This window comes from Salmo salar, chromosome ssa24 (assembly GCF_905237065.1).
Source record: "Salmo salar chromosome ssa24, Ssal_v3.1, whole genome shotgun sequence".
Lineage (NCBI taxonomy): Eukaryota > Metazoa > Chordata > Actinopteri > Salmoniformes > Salmonidae > Salmo > Salmo salar.
In genome coordinates, this window is record NC_059465.1 from 23,709,636 (window position 1) to 23,723,589 (window position 13,954).

At 41.6% G+C, this 13,954-nt stretch overlaps 1 protein-coding gene across 4 annotated transcripts in view; it reads left to right on the forward strand.

Moving 5' to 3' along the window:
• Positions 1 to 1,846: 1,846 nt before the first annotated feature.
• Positions 1,847 to 13,954, forward strand: part of LOC106585516 (E3 ubiquitin-protein ligase DTX1) — a 60,705-nt gene continuing 48,597 nt past the window's right edge. For 3 of the 4 annotated variants that reach the window (XM_045706599.1, XM_045706601.1, XM_045706600.1), the window contains exons 1-2: positions 1,847 to 2,486; positions 3,848 to 4,528. In XM_045706599.1, coding sequence (XP_045562555.1) covers positions 4,270 to 4,528 — 259 coding nt within the window. In that variant the 5' untranslated portion in view covers positions 1,847 to 2,486; positions 3,848 to 4,269. The remainder of the gene's footprint in view (positions 2,487 to 3,847; positions 4,529 to 13,954) is intronic. The other variant, XM_045706602.1, reaches the window with a different exon arrangement.

Genomic DNA, 13,954 nt, shown 5'->3' on the forward strand with positions numbered 1-13,954 from the left:
TATCAGAAGCTTCTAAAGCCATGACATAATTTTCAGGAATTTTCCAAGCTGTTTAAAGGCACAGTCAACTTAGTGTATGTGAACTTCTGACCCACTGGAATTGTCATACAGTGAATTATAAATTATATAATCTGTCTGTAAACAATTGTTGGAAAAATTACAAAGTAGATGTCCTAACCGACTTACCAAAACTATAGTTTGTTAACAAGAAATGTGTGGAGTGGTTGAAAAACGAGTTTTAATGACTCCAACCTAAGTGTATGTAAACTTCTGACTTCACCTGTACCTCAAATACCTCATAGCCCTGCTCCATTCTCATGTATTGTATTGTCCCCCACGATGAAATTGGGAAGGACTGTGAATCTGTCAGTACGTTCATCACACGCGATGTCTCAGACAGTACTGGCCTGATTTTTGATGAAACCTGGGTGAATTACACGTCTTGTTATAGAGATCTGGCATTTACAAAATTACACTGATTGGGCCAAGGTGGGAGCTTATAGGATGACATGTTTACTATTTGCATTATTTATGTTACAAAAGAAAAGGACTGGCTCATCTAGTCGATCTACTGCATTTTCTATGTATTATTTATAGGCAGAAAATGGCCTCATATTGTATCATAGAAGGTTGAAAGATGCGGAGAGACAGTTTATGGGATGAATGAAATTGTGGGCATAATTGCACTACTTCGGATCAATCCAATTAAATTACTTATGGAAGTTTTTACCTTTAGCCAACATTTCCATATCTAGACACAAGATGTCACTATACTATCAGTACAGACTGTCAACGCAAAATACTTATATCAAAAGACTAAATACAGCATACAGGGTTAGAACAAATAGGCTTAGTGATCGAGGAGACACAGCCAGAGCAGGGCTTGAACCATGTAACTATGGAGTTACAGAACAAGTACACGACTACCTCCTGACATAAAGGTCCGGACCTCTTAGCGGAGACTGTAGTAGGTTACACTGTGAGTGAGTGAGTGAGTGAGAGAGAGAGAGAGAGATCTAGGATCAGTTCCCCTCCTGTCCATATAGCCTAATCTTATTAATTATGACCTTAAAGGCAAAACTGATCTTATATCAGCACTCTGAGACACTGTAATACAGACAGACCTTGGTCTGTGTAGGTAATCTCGTTTCCTGACACGCACTGTGCGCAATAGCCTGGGGACGAGGTTAGTGTATAGGCTATAATGATCTAGGCAAGGTTTGTTACACTATCCCCTCCATTCGGGAGAGCGTGTCACCACACTCCACTTCCAAGTACCTCACGCTTCACTATGGCCCAATCCCAAATCTAACACTAAAACCTACGCACTTGTGGAGATCAGAGGATTTCTTGGTATAAGCAATATGGTGAGACCTCTACTTAGCCTGTCAGAGGAGGAGCAATTACCATATTACACAGCTGTCAAATCTCTACAAGTACATAGGTCTCAATTTGGGATTTGGCCTAGACCAAGTCCCTCACACTGCACTATACAAATTCCCTCACGTGTGCACACCTCTCTGATGGCCTCATCCCACCAATGTAGCAATCTTTGCAAACGACAGTGGTCAGACCGTGGTCAGACCTGCTAACCACTGCTTCAACAAGTATTGACCCTTTTTGTCGGAGGTCGTAACAGGCTTACCTAGACACGGTTCGCTACACTATAATCATGTCAAATTCATAACTCAAGTCTTTCTGTTAGGCCTATCTCTCTATAGTCTACTATCCTATCTTATCTCTTTTGTCGCTTCCCAGAACGATGCAACTGAGGGTTGTGGCGCAACAGTCCAGTGTGCTGTTATGTGCACACGGCGTAGGCTTTTCTCCCGGTGTCTGCTTGGCTCTACCGAATGTAACCTAATGAAATCCACGGGAAGCCCTCAGATTAAAGCGTTGAAGATGACCCATTTCATGCAATGATTTTTAACATTTGTTGAATAAATAGGCTTATATAGTTGCTTTAATTCATTTCCATGTTACCAGTATGTTGCTGTTTTTAGAATAGACTGTTCACCGTCGTCTCATTTTCACTTCAGCGACGCAACATCCTCTGAATTTTCCACAACTCTACGCGATTACGCGCGTAGCCAAGAGAACGGTAGAGATTTGCATCACAGGTGCTCGTGGACATTTGTGCGTAATTTTGGACCACTTTGCATGTTCAGTGTATAAGCGAATTCATTTAATATATCAAAGGGGAAAACACCAGAACAGTCCTACAGCAAGAATAGCTCTGCACCTCTAACGTTCGGATGATTGTAATTGGGGCATGCGTTTTATTGTTTATCCATAGCGGACTGTCGGAGTTTCGATAAACCTAGATGCAAAAAACAAAACATAGCAAATAATTGGAAATAACACGAGGCACTGCTTGATTGTGAGGGTATCCATAATCAGAAATGCATTTTTATTTGTAATTTTAAGGAAGGAAATATTACAGGCTTGAAAAACGCTTCTGTCCTGCATAATAGAAGACAACATTTGTAAGTATGCCTGCGTTTTAGCCTAGATCACAACCTATTATTTGATTTTGCACCTGTGTTTATTTTGCATGAATCTGTCAATGCAAACTCCACTGGATTAGAACAATTAACCTCGATTATTACAATGGTTTATCGAGTCCAGCGAAAATTGTGCTTTAACGTCTATAGCCTATATATATATTTTTTTAGAATTAAGATCTCAGTACTACTATGTTTTGGATTAGGCTATAATTATATTCAACACAGACGCTTGAAAGGTAAATAGGAATGCAAAATGTCGGTATAGAGATCTAGGTAATATTGTATACCATTGAGGAATATCGTGCACATGATTGTAAATGATGAATAAATAAGCTGTAGTAATTAAATCCCAAACCACCCCCCACCCCTTCTACACGATGGGCAGTGTGTGGATCATGATTGTCCAGTATTGCCAAGACATGGTATTACAATCTTCATCCCCAGGCCTATGGTTTTGCTTTGTGTAGGCTACATCCATGGCATGATTGACTCCAATCATCCTTACATTGCTATTGATCAAGGTTTCCCAAACTTGGTCCTGGGACCTCCCAGGGGTGCACGTTCTGGTTTTTGCCCTAGCACTACACAGCTGATTCAGATAATCTAATTTTGATGATCAGTTGATTATTTAAAGCAGATGTGTAGTGCTAGAGAAAAAAATGGATAGTGAGTTGATTATTTAAAGCAGATGTGTAGTGCTAGAGAAAAAAATGGATAGTGAGTTGATTATTTAAAGCAGATGTGTAGTGCTGGAGAAAAAAATGGATAGTGAGTTGATTATTTAAAGCAGATGTGTAGTGCTGGAGGAGGGGTGTCAAACTCATTCCATGGAGGGCCTTGTGTCTTTTGGTTTTGCCTTTGAATTAAGACCTAGACAACCAGGTGAGGGGAGTTCCTTATTCATCAATCAAGTACAGGAGAGGAGCGAAAACCCGCAGACACTAGATCCTCCATGGAATGAGTTTGACACGTGTGCTAGGGCAAAAACCAAAACGTCCACCCATGAGAGGCCCCAGGACCGAGTTTGGGAAACCCTGCAGTTAATAAATATGCTCATAACAGAGGAATTGTCACCATACTACCCTAGAAATCACTACGCAAAGAATTTATGCTCCTGCAGCATGCTTATTATGGGGTAATAATATTGCAAGTGTTGATGGTATCCTATGAATGTATTTAAATGGTAATCTGTTTAATATGGTTATTGTTGCCATTTTTCCCCTTTAGTTAAAAGACATGGTGAGATTTCCTTTTTAAATCAACTCAGGACCATTTCTACCATTGTGCATTTTCAATCTGGTTTGTATCACATGTACTTTCCTGTCTCCTGTCTGATTTAGAGTGTATATCCCATGTTCAGTCTGCTGGGGTTTTCTGAGACTGCTCCGGCTGTATACTTTTGCAAAGCTCATCAACATCTTCAGCCACTTCAAACACATCACGCCACAAGAGGAGGGAGCCTAGCTGCTTTTGGCATTTTAAAAAGACGCTGATCAAAGAAGAAGTCAAAACTGCAGTGAAGAAAACAACTTCAGTAAGACAGTGAGTTTCTTGAGTGAACCAGAAGACTCCACCGGACCTGTGCCCTGGAAACAACACCATTTGACTGAGAACTATCAGAGTGACTGCTGACCTCACAGTTGTAATTGTTGTTTTAAAAAAGAAGAAGAAATGTGTGGGCATCTCTGGTGACCTGCTGGGTAGCAGTGGTCTTCTTGTGCTGTAGTAGGAGTGGCTGAACCACGATTACCATAGTGGGACAATGGCACGGCCAGGCTCTGGGGTGCTGGTGTCGGTCAACGGGCTGGGGTACCCCCCTCAGAACCTGGCCCGGGTGGTGGTGTGGGAGTGGCTGAATGAACATGGGCGCTGGCGGCCCTACAACGTGACAACTTGCCACCACATAGAGAACGTACTGAAGGGGGATGCGCGGGGGACTGTGGTCCTTGGACAGGTGGATGCCCAGCTTGCCCCTTACGTCATAGACCTGCAGTCCATGCACCAGTTCAGACAGGACACAGGTAAGAACCATTAAAAAAACGGTGTAGTTCATCATCATGTGATACATACAGGGGTCACAGACAATGATATAACTATATCCTATTATTTATGAATTTCAATGGTTGAATAGATGTCTTTTGCAACTTGTAAAAGGTGCAGTCCATGCCACAGCATGCAGTACATTTAGGTGTTGTGTTACTGATCTACACACAATACTCTATAATGTCAAAGTGGAATTATGTTTTTAGAAATTTGTACAAATTAATAAAAGATGAAAAGCTGAAAAGTCTTGAGCCAATAACTATTCAACCACTTTATGGCAAGCCTAAATAATTTCAGGAGTAAAAATGTGCTTAACAAGTCAGACAATAATTTGCATGGACTAACTCTAACTAACATGATTTTTGAATGACTACCCCACACACAACTATCTGTAAGGTCCCTCAGTCGAGCAGTGACTTTCACACACAGATTAAACGACAAAGACCAGGGAGGTTTTCCAATGCCTTGCAAAGAAGGACACCTACTGGTAGATGGGTAACATTTTTTTAAAGAAGACATTGAACGTTCCTTTGGTAAAAGGACATTTATTTATTTCCATGACAGATTTAAAAAGCAATTTTGGACTGACGATTGTATATATTTTCAAATACAAGCAACTTAAAAGTTTCATATCAAGACATTTCGATTTAAATCTTTTGGACATCAGGTAATCTTGAGGGAACCCTATTTGAGTCAGAAAATATATTTATATATAAAACATTGCAGAGAGCCTTTCCAACTGAAACTCTTCGAGAAAAATATAAGCTACTGGAACCAAAACTTTAAAATAACTGAAATTGGAGGGAATGTTGGAACATAAATAATGAAATTACGCTTACTCCAGTATAAACTAATGTATAGAATTTACACAAAATTCACATTCTACAGCACAACGGAAGTATAAAACTAATAATGACGCAATAATCCATGCCTTCTGGGAATGCAATAAAGTCCAAAAGTTATGGGCGGAGTTAGAAAGTTGGCTGTCAGAAGTAGTACAATGTAAATGTACTTTTAATCTGTCTGTCTGCATATTTCAAGACATGGCATATGAGGGTGCAGTGAGATACCCAATGGGTTGGACAAATCATTTTCTTGTCATCTTGAAAAAACATATATACTTAACTGGAAATCAACCAATCCTCCATCGTTAACACAATGGAAAGGTCAAATGCTTTATTATGCTTTATTATCTAAATGTTGAAAGTATATGGACGACGGAGAGAAACAAAATGGTGCAGTTTGAGGCCGTGTGGCGGAGAGTGATACGGGCGCTAGAGATGGGGTGTGAGCAGGTGGGTCTGGGCATGGGTGATGTTGTGGATGTTTGTGTGCATCTGTATGTTGTCGCTTGTATGTGGATGTTTTGCATTGTAATTTTTTTATCATACATAAAATCTTACATCCTTCCTAACTTAGTTAATGGAAAGAAAGGAAACTGCTCAGGAGACCAATGGTGATTTGAAACCAGTTACAGAGTTAAATTGCTGTGAGGATGGATGAACAACATTGTTGTTACTCCACAATACTAACCTAAATGACAGAGTGAAAAGAAGGAAGCCTGTACAGAATAAAAATATTCCAAAACATGCATCCTGTTTGCAATAAGGCACTAAAGTAATACTGCTAAAATTGTGGCAAAGAACTTAACTTTTTGTCCTGAATACAAAGCATTATGTTTTGGGCAAATATAACACATCACTGAGTACCACTCTTCATATTTTGAAGCATGGTGGTGGATGCATCATTTTTACATTTACATTTACGTCATTTAGCAGACGCTCTTATCCAGAGCAACTTACAAATTGGTGCATTCACCTTATGATATCCAGTGGAACAACCACTTTACAATAGTATATCTTTTTTGGGGGGGGAGGGTAGGGGGGGGGGGGGTTAGAAGGATTACTTTATCCTATCCCAGGTATTCCTTAAAGAGGTGGGGTTTCAGGTGTATCCGGAAGGTGGTGATTGACTCCGCTGTCCTGGCGTCGTGAGGGAGCTTGTTCCACCATTGGGGTGCCAGAGCAGCGAACAGTTTTGACTGGGCTGAGCGGGAACTGTGCTTCCGCAGAGGTAGGGAGGCGAGCAGGCCAGAGGTGGATGAACGCAGTGCCCTTCTTTGGGTGTAGGGACTGATCATGCTATGGGTATGCTTGTCATCAGCAAGGACTAGGAAGTTTTTTTAGGATAAAAAGAAAAGGAATAGAGCTAAGCACATGCAAAGTCCTAGAGGAAAACCTGGTTAAATCTGCTTTCCAACAGACACTGGGAGACAATTCCACCTTTCAGCAGGACAATAACCTAAACACAAGGCCAGATATACACTGGAGTTACGTACCAAGACATCATTGAATCTTCCTGAGTGGCCTTGTTACAGTTTTGATTTAAATCGTCTTGAAAATCTCTGGCAACACTTAAATGGCTGTCTTGCAATGATCAACAAGCAACATGACAGAGCTTGAAGAATTAAAAAAATAATAATGGGCAAATATTGTACAATCCAGGTTTGACTTACCCAGAAAGACTCACAGCTATAATCACTGTCATAGGTGATTCTAACATGTATTGACTCATGGGGTCCCATTAATTAAATATGCTATGTCATTGGAGGAGTGGTTGAGTGACCGACTTTTCCCCCAAATATCTTGTTTCTGTGGCTACAGCTAGAGATGCAGGTGTAATTTGGTTAGCTAGCAAGAAATGTGAATCGCTTTGCTAACTAGCTAGCTATACTGAACTTGAACAACTGTTATCCAGTCAGCATATCGCTTGTGTTCGTAAATTCACTCTGCCGATCTACTCCGTTTTCAGATCACTCTCGTCTGTGTGCCAGAGAGCGCATAATAACTGAATTTACAGACGTGCAACACCCGCTGAATATGACCGGTGTCAGTAAATGTCTGCAAAAAAAGTAATTAAATTGTTGCCAGCAGCAGTGTTAGTCACTAACGCTCTAGATAACATGTAAATAGCCTAACCACCTCTGCTAGGGTGAGTAAAATGGTCAGAGTTAGGTGTTCTCTCATTAGTGTCTGGAAGTAGTTAGCAAGCTAGCCAACTTTAGCTAGTTAGCTTGGGTGCTTGACTACCTTTGGGAGGAACACTCGGATCAACCCTACTCCTCTGACAGAGGGTCCAGTGTCATAGTGCAGTGCGCACTCTGAACACTCGGAGCGCGAATCGCTCTGAATTTACAAACAGACAATCTCACAACGATCTGAATTTACAAATGACCCAGAGAACACTCTGACACACTGAAGGCTATTTACGAACGCACCCTTAGTTGTCAATCAAATGTATTTGGCGTCGATCAAATGGGCGGGCAGGCAAGTTCCCATTCAGTTGTAAAAATGTTGGTTGGGACAAGCATTTTATTCCCCATCGTTTAACAGTGCAATTTTGAAGGCCAACTAGCTGAAAAGGTTTCAGAGAGTTTATCTAATGTTCACTCGTTAGATTTTATCTCATCTCGCTCTCATTAGTTGTTGTTGATGTGCATAACTGAGGGAGAGAGCCTACCTTTTCATGGTTGTTTGATCAGTAGGACTGTAAAGTTCCCAAATGTTAGAGGACTCCCATAGTATTTACATATTTGCAGAAATCCATTCAGGTGTATTTTGTGGCTATTGGCGAATGCGTTTGTTCTAGTGATCTAAAGTCACGCTTTTGTTACTGCCTGTAAAAACACAGTCCAGTTTAAAGTGAATGATGGCAGGCCCGTGTGGCAAATGGTTATTTGCATATAGGTCTGTTGTAGCTCTGATTGGCTATGGCGCACCGGTCTGTGTAGACTCCGTGCCCGGACAAGACATGTTGTTTAGGTTTTATTTGTTGCTGTGTCTATAAATTGTCCAAACACACGGCCATTTTCCCACTCTATATTGCTATAGAATTTTCACAAATGCCTTAATCTACATTATTCCCAAACATTCTACAAGTTTGTGAAAAAGTGCTCGCTTGTCAGAAAATGTAAAAATAAAAAATGTTTAAATGTCATGTTCTTCCTGGAGGTGTATATGAACGGATTTTAATACGATTTCATGTTTCGAAAACGCTGTCAGTTCCACTTCCATTCCCTCCTCATCTATGCTACAGCTTTAATGTCATGAACTTGCTGAGGCAGCGGAGCGTTTGTCAAGTGAGCAACTGCTGTAATCGCCACTCTCCATCGCCATAAAAAAAGGACAAATTATATTTTCTGTAAAAAATAAAAATTGTGAACGATAAATCCTTTTCATGTTTGGTTTTGATGTGGTATTTTCATGGTTCATCTTATTGCCTCTTCCCAGTACTCACAGTGCTGACAAACCTATCAATCATTTATGATGAGCAAAGCGACATTTCACTCCATCTAGTTAGTAGATAGAGATATTCTTAGAAATTGAGGATAGAGATATTCAGTACATAAACCAAAGGTTACAATCCCAGCAAAAATCAACCGTAACATACTAGGCTTTTCATTCATCCTTTAGGTTGTTTGGTCGTTGAGCTTCCAAATGTATTCCACTGAGGTGTTCATCTGCCTACCTCTGTTGCTTCTGTTTTATTGGACACGTTTGCGTCTGAGTTATGAGTGTGTTTGCCTAAGATTATCAAAGCGTTCTTGTCTGAGTTTTAGATGTATCTGCCGTCGCAGTGTGTTGAGGGAGAGTATGCATGCATGCGGGCGAGGTCACAGTGCCGAGAACGAGCTGCTGTCCGGATCTTAGAATCTATTCAACCCATAGGCTTAGCCAACCTGTACTCTATCTATAGTAGGCTAATCGGTGTTACTGTTTCATCAGGGAGCCACAAAGATGAAGTAGCCTAGTGGTTAGAGTTTGCAAGATCGAATCCCTGAGCTGACAAGGTACAAATCTGTCGTTCTGCCCCTGAACAAGGCAGTTAACCCACTAGGCCGTCATTGAAAATAAGAATTTGTTCTTAACTGACTTGCCTAGTAAAAACATTTACAAATGTAATCACTTAATTCACATTATGTTTGCTGTTTCATTCAGCCACAGAATTTAAACAAATTATTTTGCATTCAAATTTCGCATTGTTTAAAGTTAAGAGATATCATGCACGCAAAGTAATTAGACTGGGTGTATAAGTATGTCTCCAGGATAATATGGTAAAGTTGGCCTCACGTATAGGCCCTTGAACAAATCAATAAAACCAAGGACATCCAAAATCCATCAGATTAACAGTTTTTAATGAAGCCAGCAACGCAAATAACTCAGTGAGTGACAGTATACAGGTATTATTGCATGTTGACTAACCAATCGCAGGGAAATTGCACTGAACAAAAATCTAAATGCAACATGCAACAATTTCAAAGATTTTACTGAGTTACAGTTCATATAATAAAATCAGTCAATTTAAATGAATTCATTAGGCCCTATTCTATGGATTTTACATAACTGGAAGTACAGATATTCATCTGTTGGTCACAGATACCTTTAAAAAAAAAAGTAGGGGCTTAGATCAGAAAACCAGTCAGTATCTTGTGAGACCATTTGCGTCATGTAGCGCGACACATCTCCTTCGCATAGAGTTTATCAGGCTGTTGATTGTGGAATGTTGTCCCACTCCTCTTCAATGGCTGTACGAAGTTGCTGGATATTGGTGGGAACTGGAACACACTGTCGTACACGTCAATCCAGAGCATCCCAAACATGCTCAATGGGTGACGTCTGGTGAGTCTTCAGGCCATGGAAGAACTGGGACATTTTCAGCTTCTAGGAATTGTTCACAGAGCCTTGCAACATGGGCCCGTGCAGTATCATGCTGAAAAATTAGATGATGGCAACGGATTAATTGCACGACAATGGGCCTCAGGATCTCATCACAGTATCTCTGGGCATTCAAATTGCCATCGATAAAATGCAATTGTGTTCGTTGTCCGTAGCTGATGCCTGCCCATACAGTAATCCCACCACCACCATGGGGTACTCTGTTTGCAACGTTGACATCAGCAAACCGCTTGCCCACGCGACGCCATACACGCTGTCTGCTATCTGACCGGTACAGTTGAAACAGGGATTCATCTGTGAAGAGCACATTTCTCCAGTGTGCCATTGGCCATCGAAGGTGAGCATTTACCCACTGAAGTCTGTTACAATGCCAAACTGCAGTCAGGTCAAGACCCTGGTGAGGACAACGAGCATGCAGATGAGCTTCCCTGAGACAGTTTCTGATAGCAAAGTTCTTTGGTTGTGCAAACCCACAGTTTCATCAGCTGTCCAGGTTGCTGGTCTCAGACGATCCCACAGGTGAAGAAGCCAAATTTGGAGGTCCTGGGCTGGCGTGGTTACACGTGGTCTGCAGGTGTGAGGCCAGTTGCCAGTATTGCCAAATTCTATAAAACAACATTGGTAGCGAAATTAACATTCAGTTCTCTGGCAACAGCTCTGGTGAACATTTCTGCAGTCAGCATGCCAATTGCATGCTCCCTCAAAACTTGAGACATCAGTGGCATTGTGTTGTGACAAAACTGCACATTTTAGAGTGTCCTTTTATTGTCCCCAGCACAAGGTGCACCTGTGTAATGATCATGCTGTTTAATCAGCTTCTCGATATGCCCCACCTGTCAGGTGGATAGATTATCTTGGCAAAGGAGAAATGCTCACCAACAGGGATTTGAGAGAAATTGTTACGTCCTGACCGTAGTAAGAGGTTATTTTCTATGGTAGAGTAGGTCAGGGCGTGACAGGGGGTGTTTTGTGTTTTTCTATGTTTAAGTTCTAGTTTTTCTATTTCTATGTTGTTGTTTTTTGGGTTGATCTCCAATTGGAGGCAGCTGGTCCTCGTTGTCTCTAATTGGAGATCATATTTAAGTAGGGTTTTTTATTCCTGGGTTTTGTGGGTTATTATATTTTGAGTAGGGTTTGTTTCTCTCTGCGTCACGGTTTGTTGTTTTGTCATTTCAGTTATTTATGTATTGCAAAGTTTCACGGATTTAATCAAATGTGGAACTACAACCACACTGCACTTTGGTCTGCTCCTTTCGACAGCCGTGACAGAAATAAGCTTTTTGTGCATATTGAACATTTCTGAGATTTCATTTCAGCTCATGAAACCTGGGACCAACACTTTACATGTTGCATTTATATTGTTGTTCAGTATAGATGAAGTCTAGTCATGATCAGTTTCATATATTCTATTCAGGTAATCTTAGTAGATTGTCTTGGTAGCGGCATTGACGTTGTTGGTTGGCTAGCAAGCAAAACATGACGTTACACATCGTTCACTTTTGGGAAAACTAGTCCAGCCACTTCAAATCAAGTCGAAGTTTATTTGTCACGTGTGCCGAATACAACAGGTGTAGACCTTCCAGTGAAATGCTTACTTACAAGCCCTTAACCAACAATGCATTTTTTAAGTAAAAAATAGGTATTAGGTAAACAAATAAGTAAAGAAAAAATAAACAGTGAAAATAACAGTAGCGAGGCTAAATACAGGTGGTACCGGTACAGAGTCAATGTGCGGGGGCACAGGTTAATCGATCTAATTGAGGTAGTATGTACATGAATGTATAGTTACAGTGACTATGCATAGATGATAAACAGAGTAGCAGCAGCGTAAAAGAGGGGTTGGCGGTGACACACACACAATGCAAATAATCCTGGTAGCCATTTCATTACCTGTTCAAGAGTCTTATGGCTTAGGGGTGAAAGCTGTTGAGGAGCCTTTTGGTCACTTGGTAGCTAGCTATCTTTAGTTCAAATAAAGCAAAATGATGTATTAATATGAACCCTTCATTTCTGAATGAGGTCCCAGAAGGAGGGTTCTCGGTTGAACGCATCAGACAATCTTTAAGTTGCACTTTGAAACCCACGCCCACTGTGACGTATAGCACCGCCCACCAGTTGAAATGGTGTGAAAAGACTGTGTCCCATACCAGCTAGTGCGGTCTATTCCTTTTTCATAAAATATCAACTCACTTAGGTTACACAGCATTGGCTAACAATAAAGTTTTGCTATGTGGATTGAAATAATATTAGCTGGTGTGAATGTGACAGAGGCAGTAACTTAGCATGGCTGCCTGTCAAACTTGCCGAAAGAAGTGCCGTGGGTGATTTTTGCTCTTCCTGTCATTGTGCCCTCTTATAGAGTATAACAGAGAGCTGCACGTGTCTAGGACTGGGTGGCTGAGATAGAGAGAGGAGCCAGCCAACTGTTTGTCAGCCATTACCATGGCGCTGGGCCTGACGTTTATCGCTCCTCATGGTGGCATTTTCCGTGTTACCTTCCCCCTCAGCTGGGATAAAACTGTCACAAAAGGTGCAGACGGACGACATCCTGGACACCCTCTCCTTCTCCTAAAAACTGTGATAGGCTCCTCCAGCTATGGCTGTCCTATTGATCTGTCTTCATATAGGGCCCTGGTGAGAGGCAATGCCATATTGATGCACTGCCACCATTTACATGAAACCGTAGCCTCAGCTCTGTTTGTTATGGCTTTCAATACATTTGTTTACAGTGGATGTTTGCTATGTGAAGGACAGGTGAAAAACCACAATCAATCAGACTGCTGTAGGGCCTCGTATTCTTCCTTGGGAAGACCATGGTTTATATGCCAGTGGGGATTCTGTCTACTGCAGCTGTGGATGGAGCTAGAGGCTGGAAACAGCAGTGTTGTGTTATGCTTCTGTGTCCATGGTGAGCCAGGTTGAGTGTGAGTGCTCTGTCATTTGGGTGGTGTGTGTTCTCTCTCTTCACGCTGTTTTGGATCTGGACAGTCTCCTGTGGCTTTGGGCAAACCCAGAATGCCAATGGGTAGGATCCAGACCATAGACCTACACACACCAAACCCATAGCCCATACTACCCTAATGAGACAGCAGCAGCTCTATTTTAACTCTTCTTCTCCCTGTAATCAGTGAAGCATGGCGGCAGCAGCACACACCACAGCCTGTGCAGCAGGGCCCCACTCTCTATAAGCCTGCCAGGCACATTACATGCTACTGCCATTTTAAACACAGGGGTTACACAGATCTCAGTTCAGCACTGGCTTGTGAAGAGAAGATACCAGTCTGTGGTGAAGTGTAAAAAATTGATTTACCAACTTGTGCCTGCGTAAGTGCATCCGTGCATGTGGAAGAATATCTGTCTGGAGGGTGGAAATGGGTTGGTTCATATCCAACGTGGATCGATCCATTCACCTTCCCAGAGGGGTGTTTGAACCCCTAAACACTGCTGTGGACTGATCCCCTTTCACTCCACCAACTCCCATAGCACAACACAGGAGCTTATCAGCCAACGCTATCATACCCTAACACTCTCCCTGACACTTGCCAGACTGATAGGGTTCACACTGCCATGCATAACCTCAGTGCTGCATCACACACTGTCACGGAACACTACATGAGTGTTACATATGCAGAACATGACATTAGACACACAAACACTGTTGTTTGTAAT